The sequence below is a fragment of the Anolis sagrei genome, chromosome 3 (assembly GCF_037176765.1).
Source record: "Anolis sagrei isolate rAnoSag1 chromosome 3, rAnoSag1.mat, whole genome shotgun sequence".
Taxonomy (NCBI): domain Eukaryota; kingdom Metazoa; phylum Chordata; class Lepidosauria; order Squamata; family Dactyloidae; genus Anolis; species Anolis sagrei.
The window spans coordinates 221,840,945-221,862,942 of NC_090023.1; the positions used below are offsets into that span (position 1 = coordinate 221,840,945).

At 40.1% G+C, this 21,998-nt stretch overlaps 1 protein-coding gene across 21 annotated transcripts in view; it reads right to left on the reverse strand.

Annotated features, from left to right (window-relative positions):
* Nucleotides 1–15,847: 15,847 nt before the first annotated feature.
* Nucleotides 15,848–21,998, reverse strand: part of KIF1A (kinesin family member 1A) — a 139,361-nt gene continuing 133,210 nt past the window's right edge. For all 21 annotated transcript variants that reach the window (XM_060768079.2, XM_060768073.2, XM_060768088.2 and 18 more), the window contains one exon: nt 15,848–21,910. In XM_060768079.2, coding sequence (XP_060624062.2) covers nt 21,868–21,910 — 43 coding nt within the window. In that variant the 3' untranslated portion in view covers nt 15,848–21,867. The remainder of the gene's footprint in view (nt 21,911–21,998) is intronic.

The following is a 21,998-nucleotide window of genomic DNA, read 5'->3' on the forward strand; positions in this document are numbered from 1 at the left end:
ATCAAATCATCCAGGCGTCCCCTGGGCAACGTCCTTGCAGACAGCCAATTCTCTCACACCAGAAGCAACTTGCAGTTTCTCAAGTTGCTCCTGACACAACCAAAAAAATAAAAATAAATCAGTAATATAGAATTAGCATGGCCCAGCCAAGTTGTCCTACTCCAGAGCAGTATCACCTCTGACTTTAAGCACCACACCAGCTGGGTAAAATCAGCAAGCAGTTTATTTAGGAATATATGTAGCCAAAGCAGTAAAAAGTAATTAATCCACAATAAAAGAAATTCAGTTTAGTTCATCAGATACAAAGGAAGACAGGAACAAAGAGTCCAAGTAAGTCCATGAAACTAGGCACTTGAATCCATGAATCTGTTGCATGAAACCCCCCTGGGCAAAAATATTATTTGTTCCCTTCGTGCCTGCAGCAGAGAGTTCCAAAGGCTGTAGACACTTAAAGTGTACAACATGCTATAAATTTGTTTATTTGGGGTGCTTCTACCCCGCCCTTCTCAACCCCCTAGGGGGGACTCGGGGCGGCTTACAAAAGGCACAATTAGATGCCTAACAATTACAACATACAATGCAATATACAATACACAAATTTACCACATAATATCATAGTTATAACTAATTAAAACAATCAGATAGTATACTAGCAGCAATAAAAACATCTTGTGGTCAGTGTTCACCAAATGCAAGTCCGTAAACCATTTAGCATTGTCATTGTCCTTTCCTACTCTGGTCATTATTGGGTGTCTTTGTCCATCTGCCAGCTTACCCGAAGGCCTGGTCCCACATCCAGGTTTTTAGCTTCTTCCTGAAGGAGAGGATGGATGTTGATGTCCTAATTTCCCCGGGGAGTGCATTCCACAGGCGAGGGGCCACCACCGAGAAGGCCCTGTCCCTCGTCCCCACCAGTCTCGCTTGTGATAAAGAAGCATACGATATCAATCTCGCCACTGGCACCAATTATAGAGAAGTGTGAAGTTATATCGTCTTATAAATCACGCCGCTTTCCACTGAAATGGCAGGGAAAAGGTTTCAGGAAAGGAGACAAGAGAGGTCTGAAGATCTCAAAAGCACGGATTTTATTTACCAGCTGGGGCCTAGTGTGGAGTCAACTCCCAAAAACACCAGAGCAAATGAAATAGGCGCAGACTGTGTCTTTTATAGTTTCTAGTTTCAAGCAAACAAAGAACATGCTACAAACTACAATCATCATCATCCCTATGTCATCTAGGCATCACAGAAATATTGAGTTTCCCCTTCCAACATACGAAAAGGCATGTCTGTGTCTTGCTGAAGAACAAGCATGGCTTATACTCATTAATCAAGGGGCCCTCTCTGACTTGTCAAGAGACTTCTTACTTAGAAGGAAGACACTGGGCCTTTTCGTAAGAAGCCTCTGTGGCTTCTTCTCTCTCTCTTGGAATGTTCCCCCTCCCTCTTCAGCCCCTTCTGAAGACAAGCAGTTTGCTTGTCCGTTAGCATTCTTTCTATACACAGAGGGAACTAGATTTTTCTATATTTCAATGCTTGTAAGGTACATACAACTTATGCATAAATCAATAAATATCTATATTTCCAAGATCTCCTCATCACCACCAATATAATGAAATGCGTAGTTATCTAACACCAAGTATCCCCCAGTTGAGCCTCACTGTGAAGGATTATATGTAATATACCACTACTAGACAATAATATGGTAGCGAGTTGATGTTAGATAGAATGTGTAATGGTAGAGAGAACACTGCTTCAGTCTTCTTTTGGTTTAATGCTGCCACCAACCCAAAATGTCTTAGGATTTTTAAAATGAGTTTTTGAGGTAAACTTTTCCCTTCTCTGCCAACACAGCTCTCCCCTTAGCTCCCAAAATGACTGCTTGGAAGACCTTTCTGTGGTATTGGGATGTTAACGATGCTTGAATTATCCCAAAGGATTACTGATAGAATGAGGAACGATAGAGACCTTTTTGAAAGTTAAATAGAAAAAGATTTATTTATAAAAAAAAACAACAGACAACTAACTTCTTATTCTGATAGGCACAAAACACTTGACTTGGTACAAAAGTTACTATAGCTTGATGGTTGCTTGAAAAGAGTTTCTTTACTTGGTTACATACAGAGCTATTCAAACAGATATAGCTGCTGTTACAAAAATCCCTCACTCTACTTCAGAGAAATAGCAATGAGTTTCTGACAAACCTAACCTAGGTAGTCCCCTGAGTTATCAGCTAACTCTCCCAGAGTTCTTACAGCTAACTAACTCAGTCTAGAGGGCTAATTCCTTGTGCTATCTTCCACAAGACATCGGGTAGCTGTCTGACCTTCCCTGCCAGCTAATCAGCCCTGCCTGAACCAGACGCTCTCTCTCTGAAAACCCAGTTTCCAAAAACACTTCTTCTTCCACCAGCTCCCAATCCTCATCTCCACAGAAGCTGAAATCTTTTCCCTCCTAAGACTTGGCCCCTCCCCTCTGTTTTAGCCAATCCCAGGAGACCTCAAACTCCTCCCATTTTCTAGCAATCCTCACTCAAGATGGCTGCCTCCCTGGCATACACTCTCAAAATGGAGGTTTGCCCTACTGTTATCCAGGCTTCCTTTTTGACCTACTAGGTAAGATTCACTGCACATACACAACAGATAATGCAATATATTGTATTTTATGCCCATGTGACCTTCTCTATATTGGAATGACCACCAGACCTGTCAAGATCAGGATCATGGAACATCGCTCACACATAAAAAAACAAACACAATGATAGTACTCTTTATTCTCATTTTCTGGAAAAAGGACATACATTTATCAACTTCAAGTTTTTCATTATAGAAAAAATCCACACTAAGCCACACATGGATAGTAAGAATTATCTTTTGCAAAGGGAAGCTTTCTGGATTTTTAAGTTAAATACAGGGTTTCCTACTGGTCTTAATGATAGACTGGCTCTCAGCTGTTTTTTTTTTTTGTAAGAATCCCCATTATCCACCTTATCTGCTTGGAATTTACACTTCAGCTGACTGTCTGCAATTAGCCTTGCCTTTAAATCCTCGCTTTTGTGTAATTGCATTGCTCACTATCGAAAACCTAACTGTAGGGCCAGCTTCATACCGTAGATAATGTAAGTAATAACGTGTGTAATCTACTTTATTAGAATGTATATAATTACTTTACCATTATTGAATGTTTGCTTTGGGTGCCTTTTTGGCATATATATTATGTTGCTTGTTATCACCCATTTAGGGATTTATTATGAATCACACTCTCTTATGAAGAAGTTATAGAAATCCCAAAGAAGGGGAAACAACGCATCTTAACCTGGGGATCTTTGTCAGACAGTATTTTGAACTATATGGACATTGTATTGTCGAAGGCTTTCATGGCTGTAATCACTCAGTTCTTGTGGGTTTTTTCGGGCTATATGGCCATGTTCTAGAGGCATTTCTCCTGACGTTTTGCCTGCATCTATGGCAAGCATCCTCAGAGGTGAGGTCATAGATGCAGGCGAAACGTCAGGAGAAATGCCTCTAGAACATGGCCATATAGCCCGAAAAAACCCACAAGAACTGAACTATATGGACATTATTTTGGACATCAGTTTACTTTCTCAAGAACTACTCCAGTGTTTAATTCATCACTTCAAAGACTGTGTAAATATTTTCTTAATACTTATCATTTGTTGTGAGAGTTCAAACAAAAGAGTGATGATACTCACCACTGTCATGAGTAAAAGGAATATATATCATTTGGAAGAGTGAATTTATAACCCTCAAGCCTTGAGAAAACTCTAGAGGGAAATTACTGAGTAGCATTTAGACTTATACCCTATGCATTTTCTTCGTTATATTTATGTGAAGTTTAAACCAATTTACACAGTTAATGTTAACATAGCTCTTTGTGGATAACAGTTTACAACTTGCATGTTGTTGCTGGTCATAGACATCTCTGTTTCTTTGATATCTGTGCACGTTCAATCAGGAAACTAGCTACAGACTGCCTATGATCCCTTAATAAACTGGTTACCTTGAACTTTGTGCTTCTCTTGCCCCTTCCTTGCTGTAATGTATCTTTCCCAACCATCATGTACCTCTCCTTGCTGTAATTGGGCAAGGAAGACAGCTGCTATTTCACAGGCAAGAAAGAAGTCTCATACAAAGAAGTACTGAATGCTTCTTTGCACAATGTTAGGGGACTGTAACTAAACAACTGCAACCTGCTCTTCCTTCAAAACAATTTCCAAAATGTATGTTAATTCCAGCCTATGATTTCTGAAGTGGAAGTGAGGTTCCATCTAAGGGGAGAGCAAATATTGCCCTCTCTCAGTGGCTAATACTCCAAAGGCAGTATATGTCAACACAAAAAATGAAAGAAAGAGAGATGAAAAGAACTGTTTCTATTGTTGTGGTTCTTATTCATTTTGCATGATCTGTTTGCCAAGTTCAGCTACCCATAAGGTATCTAGCCTGTGATGGATCTGCAAATTACCATCATCATATTCAAGAAGCTCATGTCTCCAACTCCCTTACCTGGTCATTGCAAATCCTTCCTGCAGACCTTCTACCTCGTGCTGCTGTGAGTTAAAGAAGCCCATGCCTTCAAATCTCTTACCTAGCCTTTGTACATCCTTGTTGAGATCTACTTGGTGACTGCTCTGGGCTCAAGAAGTTCATTGCTTCAAATCACTTACCTGGTCATTGTAGATCCTCTACTTGGTGAGTGCTGTGGATTGAAGAAGCTCATGTATTAAATTTCTAACATGGTTTTGCACACCATTGCTTCAGATCTTCTACTTGGTGATAGCTGTGGGATCAAGAAGCCCATGCCTTCAAATCTCTTACCTGTTAATTGCACATCCATGCTGCAGATCCTCTACTTTGTCACAGATCTGGGTTCAAGAAGACCATTACTTCAAATCTATTATCTGGTGTACAGGAGTTGGTTATAAATTGTATGATTTTAACTGTATTTGTGTTTAGATTGGCTGCAGTAATGCTGGAGCGGCCTAAGTCAGAGGAGTGCGTTGCCATGGAGACTGATGCAGGAGAGAGAGAAGTGGGAGGAACTTAGAGGGGAGAGTTTGAAAGAACGACAGTTAAAAATCAGTTAGGTTTTAGGTTCCGAGGAGTGAGGAGTCAGGAGTTAGGTTTTAGGTTCCGAGGAGTGAGGAGTTAGGGTTTAGGTTTAGAGGAGTTGGTAGAGGAAAGGATTAGGAGGTTGTAGCTGAAAGAGAGTAAATTGTGAAGCAAAGTTTCGAGTCTTTGGAAAGCCAGATTAAGCTACTGGAAGTTTCTTAGCCTAGAGAGGCTGATAAGGGAAACGAAGCCAGTATTCCTTTAGTCTAAGGAAAGGCTAAAGAATAATCTTATTAAGTATCTGATCAAGGGAGGATCAGATAAGGGAGACATCCCTGTATTGAAACTTTGTTTTGTAATAAGTGCTTCACCTCAGGAAGATACTGTGTAACCTGAAAGAGTGTAACATTCAACTAACCAAGCATTGTTCTAAGTTCTATAACAAAAGTTACATCTTGCAACCATACGCTGTGTACTTAATAAAATTGTTAACTTTTATTTGAAGACTGCCTCAGCTCCGTCTATTCTGTGTACCAAGTGCCATTTCTCACAATATTACAACTTACCTCACATGGTGGCAGAAACGCAGGGAAAAGTAACCAAATGAAACTACATTCTTCTCTCCAGTCACGCTACAGTATATACAGTGTAATTACTACTAAGTTATTACTTTCTCAATAAAGGAGGAGGTGCAATTGAACAGCCTCCCTTCCAACTTGATGGTAAATTTGGTTCCTAATCGGCAACCTCCATTGCAAATCGGCCAGTTCTTTTTAAAATTGGGAACTGGGGTAAAATCTCCTGAATACTGGTTCCTATCAAATTGGTGGCAACAATAAATTATCCCTCGGCTCCCTTGCTTCGTTTCACCTGGTCATTGCAATCCCTTCCTGCAAATCTTCTACTTGGTGACTGCTGTGAGTTAAAGAAGCCCATGCCTTCAAATCTCTTACCTAGCCTTTGTACATCCTTGTTGAGATCTACTTGGTTACTTCTGTGGGCTCAAGAAGTTCATTGCTTCAAATCTCTTACCTGGTAGTTGTAGATCCTCTACTTGGCGAGTGCCGTGGATTGAAGAAGCTCATGTCTTCAAATTTATAACATGGTTTTTGCACACCATTGCTTCAGATCTTCTATTTGGTGATAGATGTGGGATCAAGAAGCCCATGCCTTCAAAACTCTTACCTGTTAATTGCACATCCTTGCTGCAGATCCTCTACTTGGTCACAGATTTGGGTTCAAGAAGACCATTACTTCAAATCTCTTACCTGGTCATTGCAATCCCTTCCTGCAGATATTCTACTTGGTGACTGCTGTGAATTAAAGAAGCCCATGCCTTCAAATATCTTACCTACTCATTGCAAACGCTTCCTGCAGATCTTCTACTTGGTGACTGCTGAGGGTTGAAGAAGTTTATGCCTTCAAATGTTGCTGACAAACACAGGGCCTTCCCCCCAAAATACGTATAGTTTTCCAAGGACAACAAACCAAAATGAACTACAGCAGCACCTTTCCTCTTACATGAAGCCTCCCAAGCTCTGTCACCTCCAGACCCTTGCGTCTCTCCTCTATCCTCCTATGAACTATATTTTATTCCACTTTATTCTAAAAGAATCTATTAAGGATATTCTCTTTTACTTCTGTGACAAAAGATTAAAAACCTGGATGTTTGAACAAGCATTTGGTTAATCAGTGCAATGAATGTGACGTTTACAGGAATGGAAAATGAACGACAAATTTGGATCACGACTTTAGTGATGAGATGCAGTGTGTTGTTATTGTTGTGTTAATTTTGTATTGTGCTTTTATGGTCTTATATTGTATATTGTTGTTGATTATTTTGTTGTAAACCGCGTTGAGTCGCCAGTTAGGCTGAGAAACGGCGGTATACAAGTAAAGTAAATAAATAAATAAAAGACATTGGCCTCTGCCTGACCTAGGTCAAGAGGCAACGATCCCCATGAATGTTATCCCCTGGGCCATAGGCATGGTTCAGGTAATCCATCCAGCTATTATGACTCTCACACTCAACACATAAACTTCCTGCTTGCCATACTGTAAACCAGCCATACTCCGGGACAAGGAGGCCGTGGCAATTTCAACATTCCTGCAGACATTCTTTATTTGGCTGGCCTGAGAAAAGGTCATCAACCATTGTCTCCAACACCCTGGACCCTACATTTATATAATCCCATCTTCTCCATGCCCAAACAGCCAAAACTTAATCCAGGACTAAAAAACTAAGATCAGCAACAGCTATTATATTTGTAACTATTACTTTCTGTGTAACTTTTATCTTTTTATATAATGTACCTATTTCCCAAAATCTAAAAAGTATAAATTGTTTTATGAAATATATCAAGACACCCAACTCTACATGGCCCTGAAGGTTAAACAAACCCCTCTGGATCTTTCTTCCACAGCCATCAGCTAGCCTCATTGTTTCAAAGATATGGTAATCTCCTGCCTAGCGAAACCTATTCATTTGCTTTCAGAAACAGGGGACTGGAATATACCTCTTTTGTCAGAAGCCATGCCACTAAACAACATCTCAGCCTTACACCTTTGGTTTCTAAAAACCATGCATTTGTCTAATATAAAACTCTATTAAAAGCCATCAGCATTATCTTTACCCTGTATTTCCAGGCTGTGCACTCCCATGGGGAGCAGCTCTGCAGCCGACTGGTCCTTCACTCTAGCCCAATCCTCAGTTGCCCTTCTCCCTTGCCTACCAATCTTGGCATGGATTCTGGCCAGCCTCATTTCTGGCAAATTGGAGACAGGGGAGGAACAATTCAAACTTGGACAATGTTAACTTGATTGTATAAAACTATTTGCACAGCCCATGTTCCTTTATGTTTGGACTTTGGGGCACGAGCCCACATGCATCCGCCCACATGCATCCATTAAAGCCTCTGTCTCTGCCTTTGTTTCCTGGTGAGTCTTTAATCTGGAACTTTGTTAGCATAATGCTTGCTAGGCTGAACACTCTCATTTAATAGCGATCTAAATTTCAATATCAATGTTTCCTGGCCATCACGCATCCTTCCTCCTGATTTTCTACATAGTGATTTCTGTGGGTTCATAAAGCTCATGCCTTCAAATCTCTAACATGGTTTTGCACATCCTTGCTGCAGATCTACTTGTTGACTGCTCTGGATTCAAAAAGTTAGTTACTTCAAATCCCTAACCTGGACATTGCACATCCTTCCTGCAGATCTTCCACCTGGCTTACTTGTATTTTACTATGGGTTTTGAGACCTTTGTCATTATCTATAGAAATAAAAATGTAATGTTTGTGGAATTAACAGAACTCAAAAACTGCTGGGCAAACTGACCCCAAATTTGGACACAAGACACCAACAAAAGCAATCTATGTCCTTCACTCAAAAAACAAAACAAAAAAAACCCTTAAGAACTTAAACCCCACAAGCCTAAATGACTATATAAAGCATGCGTTAAAAGAACACCCTCCCCCGCCCCTCCCTCCTGCATGAGGGAAAAAAACCAACAGCTGAGAGAGAGGCAGCTTGAGAGTGGAAGGAAAAGGTGGCCCAACTTTCCTTTTCGCTGGCTCCTGCAAAAGAGAGAGAGAGAGAGAGAGAGAGAGAGAGAGAGAGCTAAACGTAAAAAAACCCCCAAGATTATGGCAAAAAGAATGATTGACAACTGGAAAATAGAGGGAGAAAATGTGGAGGCCATGACAGACTTTGTATTTCTAGGTGCAAAGATTACTGCAGATGCAGACTGTGGCCAGGAAATCAGAAGACGCTTACTTCTTGGGAGGAGAGCAATGTCCAGTCTCGATAAAATAGTGAAGAGTAGAGACATCAGACTGGCAACAAAGATCCGCCTAGTCAAAGCCATGGTATTCCCTGTAGTAACCTACGGATGTGAGAGCTGGACCTTAGGGAAGGCTGAGCGAAGGAAGATCGATACTTTTGAACTGTGGTGTTGGAGGAAAGTTCTGAGAGTGCCTTGGACCACAAGAAGATCCAACCAGTCCATCCTCCAAGAAATAAAGCCCGGCTGCTCATTGGAGGGAAGGATACTAGAGACAAAGTTGAAGTACTTTGGCCACATCATGAGGAGACAGCAAAGCCTAGAGAAGACAATTATGCTGGGGAAAGTGGAAGGTAAAAGAAAGAGGGGCGGACCAAGGGCAAGATGGGTGGATGGCATCCTTGAAGTGACTGGACTGACCTTGAAGGAGCTGGGGGTGGTGACGGCCGACAGGGAGCTCTGGTGTGGACTGGTCCATGAGGTCGACTGAACGAATGAACAACATTATAATAATATCTATATGTATATAATAATAGCTGCAAATCTATAATTATAATGTCTACATGCCTATAATAATATCTATAGGTCTCTAATAATAATATCTGTCTGTCAATAATATCTATATATCTATAATAATAATACCTATATGCCTAGTTTTTAAATGTGTCATGGTATTATTGTCTAACGTTATTTGCTATTGTTTTAATGTTTATTGCTGTTTTATGAGCTATTTTGTTGTCTTTGAGATGCTGTTGTTTTTGTTGTGTTGGGCCTCGGCCTCTTGTAAGCCGCACTAAATCCTTCGGGAGATGTTAGCGGGGTACAAATAAAGATTTATTATTATTATTATTATTATTATTATTATTATATGCCTATAAGAATATCTATGTCAATACTAATAAAAATATCTATACCTCTGTAATTTTTTTTCATGTCAGGAGTGACTTGCGAAACTGCAAGTCGCTTCTGGTGTGAGAGAATTGGCTGTCTGCAAGGGCATTATCCAGGGGATGCTACCTGAATGTTTTGATGTTTTCCCATCCTTGTGGAGGCTTCCCTCATGCCCCCACATGGGGAGCTGGATCTGACAGAGGTAGCCTGTAGGTTAATAATATCTATACATCTATAATGATAATAATACCTATATGGTTATAATAATATCTATGTCTATAATAATAATAATAATAATAATAATAATAATAATAATATCTATATGCCTATAATAATATCTATAGGTCTGTAGTAACATCCATACATCTGTTGCCCATTTTTGCTCGAAAGATATTTAGCCTTTGTGCTCTTTCTATTTTTATTATCAGTTTTATACTAATTTATGCAATGCTTTTGATATGAAATAAATAAATAAAATATATAATAATAATACCTATATGCCTTTATCTGTGTCCATAATAATGATATCTACATGCATATAATATCTATACATCAATAATAATAATAATAATAATAATAATAATACCTATATAATAACTTTGAACTGGGTTATATGGCAGTGTGGATTCAGGTAACCCAGGGCCCTTCCACACATCCATATAACTCTTTGGCCTTCAGAAGACTGAAATGGGCCTATATTTGGTTGACACTTCGCCACTTCAGTTATGTATTGATAGTTTAGAAACCAGCTCTTCCTCTTTTCTTTCTTTCCCCTTTCTCCACAATGGGCCACAGCAACGCATGGCCGGATACAGCTAGTCTTAAATAATAATTTCCTTAGGAAACATATCATGTTAGATTTGTAATCCACAAAATGAAAACGGTGTGTTGCAAATCCTTGGGGCATTTCTTCTTTAGCCTCATCCAGATATGTCTGTGTGGACAAAATACATCATACTCACCTCATATTAGCTGTTATCCTGCCGTACAGCATTCATGTCAATCTGTGCTCCAACCAATTCTTTGGCCTTTCAAACTGCTTAAAGGGAATGTCTGTTTACCTCAAATTCTGGACCTGGATCCACATTCGAAGATTTAAGGGTGGACAAATCAATTGGTGGAAGGGAACCAGGGCCAGTAGGTCAAATGATCATTCCTACCAGGAGAATACAAATTAGAGAAGATATTTGGGCAACTGAAGCAGAAAATCTTAGGGGAAAGATACCGCTCTCTTTTCTTCAAAGGGAAATGGAAACAAAGCAAAACTAGAAAAATAACCCACCATTTGCTGCCCCTTTGTGATCCTTACTGCCAACTGCTTCACCCTGAGTCCCCCACTCCAGCCTTAACTGTCACGGAACAATTGGTGCATCACAATGGAAGACATGGCGCATCATCCATGCTCTGTGTAGGCTGCAGTGGGATGGCAACAAGCATCCTGACACCACTTTAATTGCCATGGCTTAAATCCTGAAAGAGTCCCCCAAGATGGTAGGATATGTCAGCACATATTGGCATGAGACAGATGAATCTCCAACCCAGTAACAAAATATACTCTGTGTTTTCAAAACACAGAGACATAGGCTAATTATTCTCACAAGACTGCAAATTACTATTTGTTGTCTTTTGAATCTATACTAGAAGTAAGCTGCTTTGATAAGCTAATATTAGTGGTTTCGACTCCAACTGGAGACTAGGGTTCGAATCCCAACTCAACCACAGAAACTTTTGAGTTTACTTTGGATGAGTAACACATAAATCAGAAACAAAGATAACAAATCTCTGTTGTTGTTGATGATGATGATGATCATGTTTACCTTGAAGTCATTTGTAGTTCTTGGTGACCCCATCTCAAGGTTTTCTGGAGCTGAGAGTATGTGACTCACCCAAACCTGCCCCAGTGTTTTTCCATGTCTGAGCAGGGATTGAAACCCTGGTCTCAATTTATAATCCAACCCTCAAATCATGTCATGCTGGCTCTGTAACAAATCAATCTCAGTTTTGTTTCCTACACGTGTGTCTGCTCCATTTATGAGATAAAAGGGAAAATTGGGCACATTTGCCACAGTCCACCCACTGGACAACACAGAAACAAAGGTAATAGCCATTTATTTCCTATAGTGGTCACCTTTATGCCTGAATATTTGAAGTGGCAAAGCACATGACAAGAGATCATGGTTAGAAGTGTGGAATTCACAGGACTACAAATCCTATGATCTCATACATTGAGGCCATGGGAGTTGAAGTTGTAACAAATGCCCTAATTATGAATGAAAGGTTCCCCGGACTTCCTTATTAATGATGGGATTTCCTCAGCTATATCAAATCTGCAAAAGTCAATGGGCCAATTATAGCTTAAGAAGCATTCCATTAGGATTTCCACCAGTTTCTGCTTGGGTTTCCAGTTTAGATTTTACTTAAATAAACTAGGTGTAAAACACTGTTGTTATTTTCTCCTTGAAGTGCTAGAAGGGATCTGTAACAATATAGTAGAAATATTATCCAGATAATTCTTTATTTAAGAATTCTTTGCTTGGCCAACTAATTGTAATAGTAGGATCCTGGATACCTGTTGTGCCATTTACTCTGGGCTGCCTAAGTTTTGTTGTGGTTGTGTGCCTTCAAGTCATTTGCATAATATGGAGACCAAAAGCAGATTTTATCACAGGATGTTATTGGAAAGATTTAACTTTGCTATTGCCTTCCTCTGAGGCAGAGAGAGTGTGATGTGCTTGTGTTTCTATGGCTAAACAGGGATTTGAACCATGGTCTCCAGAATAATAGTCCAGTGCTTAAACAACTAAGCCACATTGGGCTAGTAATCTGTTATTATTTATTTTTATTTATTTATTATTTAAACTTATATGCCGCCACTCCCCTGGGGCTCAGAGCGGCTTACAAGAATAGCTAAAATCTAACAAAGTTTAAAAGCAATTTAAAACAATTTAAAAACAACAGTATCAAACATTAAAAGCCTGTCGGAACAGGTATGTCTTACATGCCCTGCGGAAAGCTGGTAAGTCCCGCAGGGCACGAACTTCAGGTGGCAGAGCATTCCAGACTGATGGCGCCACTGCTGTGAAGGCTCTACGTCTGGTTGCCGTTAGACGCAAGGTCTTGACACTGGGGACTTCCAATAGATCTTGGTCCTCAGAACGGAGGGATCTCTGGGGTTGGTAGGGGGTGAGACGATCCCTCAGATACATTGGCCCCAGACCATGCAAGGCCTTAAAGGTGAGTACCATCACTTTGGTAACCAATGCAGCTGTAGTAGGATTGGTGTTATGTGGCATCTCATCGGAATTCCCGCAAGAAGCCGAGCAGCTGCGTTTTGTACCAACTTGAGCTTCCGAATCACCGACAGAGGGAGGCCAATGTAGAGGGCATTACAGTAGTCCAGTCTTGAGATGACCGTGGCCTGGATCACCGTAGCTAGGTCGTCCCTGGACAGGTAGGGGGCCAGCCGTCTAGCCTGCCGCAGGTGAAAGAAGGCGGTTTTGCTCATGGCGGAGACCTGGGCCTCCATTGTCAGCAGAGGGTCCAAAAGGACTCCCAGACTCTTTACCAACGATGACGGGCGTAATGCCTCGCCATCCAGGGTGGGCAGATGGATGTTCCCACTGCCCGGTCCACCCAGCCATAGGATCTCCGTCTTTGCTGGATTCACCCTCAACCTGCTGGCACGCAGCCATCCAGTAACGGCCTCGAGGCACTGATGGAAACAATCGGGTACAGAGTCCGGTCGGCCTTCCATCTTCAGCACCAGCTGAGTGTCATCGGCATACTGATAACACTCAAGCCCAAAACCTCGAACCAGCTGAGCAAGTGGTTGCATATAGATGTTAAACAACAGAGGGGAGAGAATGGCCCCCTGAGGAACTCCACAAGGTAGAGGGGACCTCTCAGAGACCAGGCCTCCCCTCTCCACTCGCTGTCCACGGTTGTGAAGAAAGGAGGACAGCCAGTTTAAAGCTGTCCCCCTGATTCCAGCAACAGCAAGGCGGTGGGTCAAGAGATTGTGGTCGACTGTGTCAAATGCTGCTGTGAGATCCAATAGCACGAGCAGCGCTGACCCGCCCTGGTCAAGCTGGCATCGAAGGTGATCCGTGATGGAGACCAGCACAGTCTCTGTCCCGTGCCCCGCACGGAAGCCAAATTGAAAGGGATCTAGTCCGGCTGTGTTGTCTAGGAATTGCTGCAACTGCTCCGCTGCTGCCCTCTCAATCACCTTGCCCAGGAATGAGAGATTTGAAACTGGGCGGTAACTGGAGGGAACCGAGGGATCTAAATCTGGTTTATTCAGCAACGGAGAGACCACCGCCTCTTTTAACCCTCTGGAAAGACTCCTTGCTCAAGGGAGCTATTTATGATCTTCAACAGAGGGTCACGTAATCCCTCCAAGCAGGATTTCACCTACCAAGAGGGACACAGATCGAGGGAGCAAGTGGTCGGTCTAGCTGCAGCTATGAGCCTATCGACAGCCCCTGCATCCAGCGGGATGAACCGGTCGAGGATGGGCCCAGCAAGTGGCCACGGGGTCTCAAGTTCTCTCACTGTATCAATTGTGCCAGGGAGGTTCCGGCGAAGTAGACAAAAGAATTCCCATGGAGGAATGAAGGTGCTATGTAGAAGTTTTATTTGTCCAAACTCTGAACAGAATACAAATGCTTGTTATGTAAATGTTGGTCTTGTTGTCTTAAAACTCTTAATTTTCTCTTGTCTTAATGTTAGACATCTGTAAGTAAATGGTGTTAAAATACAGAATATCACTCATAATTTTAGAAAATAAATTTAGGGTTGAGGGCAGGGAATCTTACCCTTCCCGCTGAAAAACCGAATTCTCTAGAAGCCAGAAACTATCTCCTTTCTTTTGAGTATGAAAGCAAAGGTGGAATTAGGTTTCTATCAGGGGGAAAAAGTATTCAAAAGGGTCTCATGACTGGAAAAAATTAGAACCACTTCACTATATAATGCTGGTTACCAGTATAAAAAGTTTTAGTACTTTTTTAAAAGTCAAAATTAGGTTGCTTCCAGGTTTTGATAAGCAGATATGCTGGTCTACAACTACCATCATACCAGCACTATCAATGGTCATGCTTACTGGTAGGTTAGTGTAACACAATGTTTCTCAACTTTCCTAATGCTGAGACCCCTTAATACATTCCTCATGTTGTGGTGACCCCCAACAATAAAATTATTTTTGTTGCTTCTTCATAACTGTCATTTTGCTACTGTTAATTAATCGTAATGTAAATATCTGATATACAGGATGTATTTTCATTCACTGGACCAAATTTGGCACAAATACCTGATACACCAAAATTTGAATACTGGTGGGGTTGTGTGTGTGTGTGGAGGGGGATGTATTTTGTCATTTGGGAGTTGTAGTTGCTGGGATTTATATTTCACCTACAATCAAAGAGCATTCTGAACTCCATCAATGATGGAATAGAACCAAACTTGGCACACAGGACTTCCATGACCAACAGAAAATACTGGAAGGGTTTGGTAGGCATTGTTCTTGAGTTTTGGAGTTGTAGTTCACCTACATCTGGAAAGCACTGTGGACTCAAGCAATGATAGATCTGGACCAAACTTGGCACAAATACTCAATATGCCCAAATGTGAACACTGGTGGAGTTTGAGGAAAATAGATCTTGACATTTGGGAGTCGTAGTTGCTGGGGTTTATAATTCACCTACAATCAAAGAACATTCTGAACCCCACCAACTATAGAATTGGGCCAAACTTCCCACACAGAACCCACATGACTAACAGAAAATACTATTTTTTCTGATGGACTTTGGTGACCCCTCTGACACCCCCCTCGCAACCCCCCCAGGGGTTCAGACCTCCAGGTCGAGAAACACTGGTGTAACACATTTGGGGCACAGTAAGTATGGAAACTGCTAAGACACTAACTGGCCATCTCATATACAAGGCGATTCTGTGTGTATATCTTCTTAAAGAATGTTGTATGTAAAAGTTGGGTGAAAGACCGTCACTTGTCTATTTTTAGATCGAATTATATTTTGAATATTGTTCAATTTTAATCAATCAGAAAATATTTAAACAAGAGAGAAAGCAAAAAGATCCAGGATATCATGTCCAGTATTTGCATAAATGCCACATTTATTTCTTTAACTGAACAATGCCTTAGGTGTACACAAACAGTTCAAGACCCTAATTTCCAACACTCATAATTTAAGACATCAAGAAAACTAGACTCATTACTTCAGTATTGTTATTATTTATAACAGGTGTGCCCACAGCAATCACATATATACAAAGCAAGAGAAATGGTCTCCCAGCACTTGGAGATGATGTCACAAGAAGAACTCATGTGGACAAACTAAATAATGGAAGCACAGGCAAAAAAAAAAAAAGATTAATAAAAAATAAAAATATAACCACAATCTGTTATTATAAAGTACGTTCTTGATATCGAGTCATAACTCATGAATAGAAGAGATCCTTCATATAGATCAGTCAGTACACAACAAAAAGACAGTAAGAGCATATTAAACAGTTAAATGTCTTGTGTTGTTGCAGTTGTATGTTATCACAATCTCTACATAGTTCCAAAATTTCTTAGCTAATTGTGCTTCTTTCACTTGTTTCTCTACCTGTCTTACTTTTGTATAATTTTCAATTCCACTTCTCGGCTAAGATGCACTATCCTTCTAATGGAAGGTGGTAGAGAAGGCATCTCTTCTTTTGGAAACCCCATCTTAAATTTTAGCACTGGAAAAGGTTGTACATAAATAAAACAATGGTGCCATTCATAGTTACAGAAGAGAAATCTCTGACCAATATGTACTACAGAAGAGTATGACATTATATCATAATACTAAACCATGGTTTTCTTACATGGCATCATTTTATCTCACCAGCCTCCATCAGTGATTTGTATAATGGTAGTGTTAGTGGGAAACAAAGTGAAATTGGAAGCTCAGGCAGTTGTGTTTCATGCTGAATTTAATGGGTCTCCTTATCTACAGGACAGAATGGTATCCCTCCTAACATAGGAATTCTAAAAGGCCTCCAAACAAAAGACATATTAAAATCAATGACAGTAAATTAGTGGAGATTCTTCTCATGTAGTCATTCATCCAGTAAATGTACATGTTACTTGTTATTTTGGCAATGAATGAAGCAGTAATCTCAGAAGCACCAATGTCAAGGAAAAGGTAAGTGCAAACTATAATGATGTAATTTCTGTAACTATTTCCCCCCCAAAGTATTACAGAAATCCTTCACTACTAGGAGATTGCTCTCATGTTGGATGAATTATCAGTGGTTCCCAACCTTTGGTTTGGACTTCAACTCCCAGAAATCCCTGTTAGGAACCGTGAAGGCTGAAGTCCAAAACACCTGGAGAACCAAAGGTTGGGAAACATTGCATGATAAATAAGCTACTGACAATTTGTTGAATTCATAGTTGACCAACTACTTTTTAGTCATTGCATTAAATTTCTGATTCAAACATCCCCACTGATTTTAAGAGCTTTGGGACAAGTTTTAATCCCTCACCACCATGTTGTCTGCAGGTTTGCTGGCCCCAGCAACATGGAACACCAAGTGAGAGGAAATACTTCCCAAAACTGAAGCCATCAAGGAACATGAACTGTAGGTTGGTTGACCTAAGCCATACCCCATATCAATCATTTCACGTTGTGCAATCAATATTGATATTTTAACACTTGACTGGTCAAAAACAAACATGAACATGGGAGGACACTGAAATGACCTCTTCATTCATTATCACTAGTACAGTGAAAATGCTATTAGTTTCCTGATTTTGGTCTGAATGATTAAGGTTGTCCACATACTGTACATGTCTTTAATGTTAGAATCCTGTAATTAAAGTATGGGAGAAACTACTAAGGCAGAATTTTTATGGGCACATACAATTCTCTTGAATGAATCCCATGTATCTCTGAAAGCCTTCTTCTGCTCAGAGATAAGGGAAAATATCCCCTTGTCAATGAATTATTGCAACATTAAGTTTACATTCCTATGTACACTTACCTAAAAGTGAGTGCTACTGAAAAATGAGACTTACTTCCAAAAAATGTGTACAATTACATTGCCTTTTTCATTTTACAAGATATAACTTTATACTACACTTGCTTGCCTCAGCCTGGTTCCTGATAGTTGCGGTTTACTGTTAAACATAAAACGTCAGAACATCGTAGAAAAATGAAGATTCAGCATGGCTATCTGTCCATTTTACTGCAAATCACATTTGGCAAAAAAGTTGTCTGGTCTAATGCCAATTATTGCCAATTAGTAGAGCAGGGGGCATTGGATAATCAAGCAAGAATCTCCACTGAGCAGAAATCAAGAATCAAGGATGATTTTTCATGAAACGATGTGCAGGTCTTTAGACTTAGGGTGAGTCCAGGCATAGAAGTTACACAATGTTTGGGTTTTCTTTTGCTGTAAGCAGATTTTCAGTGTATTTTCTACAGTGTGCTATATACCTCCTCTTCTTTTTAAAAATGTTTTTACATCCCATTATGTTCCGTGGGATGGATCAAAACCATGGCAATTCTGTTCTCTCCCTAGTGTACTTCCATGGCAATTCTATTCCCTCCGTAGTGTACTTATGAACTCTTGTGCAATATATCTCTTCCTTTCTGTGTTGGTCTGTACATTAGAGGTGTTGCTCCTTACCCACTTCCCACCTTGCTGTATTTGGCTATTTTGAATCGCACCTTTCTCCCTGCTTGGGTCTGATAACAGAGTTTGAGCTGTACAGGGGAGAAAAACAGAAGTTTGGAGTAGCAACATTCAAATGTCTCCCTTTTTTCAGGACCTTTAAGGACTGTGGATGAAGGCTGAGACACTCTAAGCTATGTTTCATAGATTTACACCCTTCTCTGCAACTCACTGCTTTCTGCTTTTAATGGGGAGTTGGAGACAGTTTGGGAGCATTAGCAGTATTGCTGTTAGAAACTTCAGTTGCCTTACCAAGAACCTTAAGCAGCTCTAGGGAAAAACATTAAAATACTTAAATCTACTTAGCATCTGCATATAAATCTGAGCAGGACAACTAGAATCTCTAATAACAAGTGTCTGTTCTGTTTTAATCCGAATTTTGTCTGCTCAGATACTGCTCAGAGATCAAATTCTGTCTGCTCAGAAAATGTGTATCTAAAAGCAATAGTTGAACCCTCTTGTTTAACAGCTAATTTATGGATTCAGATTAGGGAGTCATTCTGAGAGAGAACATTTTGAAGAAGCAATTAATTAAGATGTTGCTAATGCCAAGAGCAGGACATCAATTAAATGCATCCACAAGCTTTAAAAAAAGTAACAGACATTGATTCAAGAAAAATGCAAATCTCTTTATGGAAAAGTCTGACTCTAACTAGAGTCTAATGGCAAGCAATAGAGTAGTGTTAGGGAACCTGTGGTCCTCTAGATGTTGATGGGATGCTCTCGCTGACATGGGCCTTCTCTGCAGCTCAGATGATGGGAACTGAAGTCCAACTACAATCATAGTCCTTGAGCAGCAGAAGAAAGGATGTCCTTAACATGTCATCCACTTTTTCCAGGAACAACTTTTCTTACCCTGCCTCTCTTGCATAGATCTGCATCTGTGAAGATTTCCTGCTGCTATTTTATGTCTTCTTCTAAATAATCCATGCCATTAAAATAAATGGATGCAGCATTGGGAAAACAGAGGGGTGTTACAAGAGGATGACTGTGCCATGTGGAACATACACATGCCATTAAATGTAAGTGAAGAAGGCATAGCAATTCCACTGTAAACACCTTGTCTGGAAGCAGCTTTAAGCTGGAAAGTTGCCATGAATCAAAGTAGTCCACTAAAAGCTCGTTAAAAAGTTACTTACTATTTTTTATCACTCAAGAAAAAGAAACCATGCACATTAAAACAAATAGAATTATCTTTTGACAGCCTCCTATTTGGTCATATTGACCTGGCTGTAAATAGCATTGTGGACAGGAAAGCACTTCTTCCAGACACATAGCATAGAATTTCTTATAATGGAGAGACAGGCTTTGAAAATATTTTTGGAAGAGATTCTAATACCACAAAGACTAGGATTAATAGAGTAAAATGGTAGTCCATGAGGAGAACTAGCCCTTGAAACTTTTTATTGTTCTCTGGATTTGTTGGTCAGAATGAGAGTTGGAGAAAGATGGAATGGCAAGCTATTTTAGGGGGGATAATAAGGGGGAAACAGGCAACAAAGAATGAAGTAAAATACCACTCAGTGATGATATGTCTGGCTGACGAGGGAATCACAACACTTAGTCTGCATATTTATTCTAGCAAATGTTCTTGTGGACTAAAAGATTATAGATACCTGAACAAATGTCTGCTGTCAGGGAGAACAAGGATACATGAAGGAGATTCCCATGGGTTTGCAGGGGCACCCATTTTTTAAAAAAAATCTGAACAGGAGGGTTTTGAGTTTTCACACAAACTTTGTAAACATGTGGTGTAAATGTCATCTTTTACATTCTGTTTAGAAAATCTAATACCTTGGAGAAAGAAAATAAAGGTGTGAGGTCCAGGCGTATTTAATGATTGCAAGGAGACTTTTGAAGGCACCACCTGATACAACAATGTAGAGAAGTGCCCCTTTGATATCATACTTTTCCATCCATAGTCTAGGGTCTTTTCATTCTTGCTACATCATTCCCCACCATCTACTTCAAACTTAAGCCTCTCATAAATCAGTTTTCACACATTCAGTTTCAAGTTTCTTAGGAAGTACATTGATCTCCCCCTTGAGGTTGCACTTCTGTTCTGCAGCTATATATATATATTCTCCCTAGGCATTGGGAGTAGTTATATTCTATTCCTTGGAAAATGCAATTCTTCCCTGACTATTCCGATTGCTGTGTAGAATATAGCTGTGTTACAGTAACCTAATGAATATTATTTGTGATATGAATGATGAAAAGCAGCCCATATTTCTGCTATGTTGGTAAATAAAGAATCTGTCACTGGTTTGTTTTGCAAGAAAACACATGAATTTACATCCAACAACACACCTCAATTGACTTGAGAATGAATGTCAGTCTCAAAATTATGTGAAGATGTATGTGAGAAATAAAGTGATGGACTTAAAAATGAAAAACAACACTGAGAAGCTGGGGACCAAGAATGCGTCACATTTTCTCCATCAATATATTTAGCTGATTTCTAGGGAAAAAAAAGTAGGATACCCAATCTTTTTTTTCCAAACACAGGAGCAGCAGCTGGGGTGCAGATGAGAGAAATAATTCAGTCTAACAAATGAAGGAAGAATTAAGTGCAACTGCCATTACTGTTTCTTTACTCCCGAGCAGAGCCTCCTAAAATTGCTTCTTGTTGAAACCAAAGCAAGCGGTTTGGAGGAATTATTTGGATAGTTTTGGATGTAACATCTGCTCCAAAGCCAAGTCAAACAAACTCAGGTGACTGTGAGGGAAAAAGAAAAATAAGCAGCCTGGCAGCGAGTGTAGTGTTTGAAATGGGAAAAGGGTAGCTTCACGCAATGGCTGATGGGCCCCTCCTGGGCTGACTTCCCCATCTCTTCCTATATCGGAAACAGGATGCAGCATCACGTTTGTTCATAAGTGTGGAAAACAACAACACATGATAAACAGAATGTACATTTTCCAGTGAAGTAAATAGAAATAAATACTTTATAAATATAATCTCATACTACTCTTTTGCTCTACCAAGTAATTTTTTAAAATGTCAATAATAAGTTATGATTTATCAGCACACAATCCTATCATTTTTATCTCTTAAGTAACATGATTTATAACTTGCACTCTTTTGCAAATTCCTGTATCTTTAAGTCAAAGTTGCTTTAAGACACAAAATTAAAAAAAAAAAGCTCTTGCTTTGTTAGTGGTCATATGCCACCCAATAAGAGATGGGTGGAAGATCACATGTGCACAAGAATTTCAGGGTATACCAGGCTTCTAAAGTTACCATAGAAATGAATTTGGCCAACAAAGCTGTAACTTGAGATGAATCATTCTGCCAGCACAGACTTCTGGGAGATGAAAGACAGGAGAGATCCAGATTTAAGGAGGACCCACAAGCAGCGCCCATTGTTTCACTTGGTTTGATGAAGTGGGTGGTTCTTCTGGGCTAAATTCTTGTCTGGGCTGTTCTCCGTCTAGACAGCTTGGATCTGTTAGAGAGGTCATGAAATGACAGAAGTCAAAGGATGAGGTGGGTGAGATAAGGTAAGATAGAAATGACTCTTCAGACCCCTAACC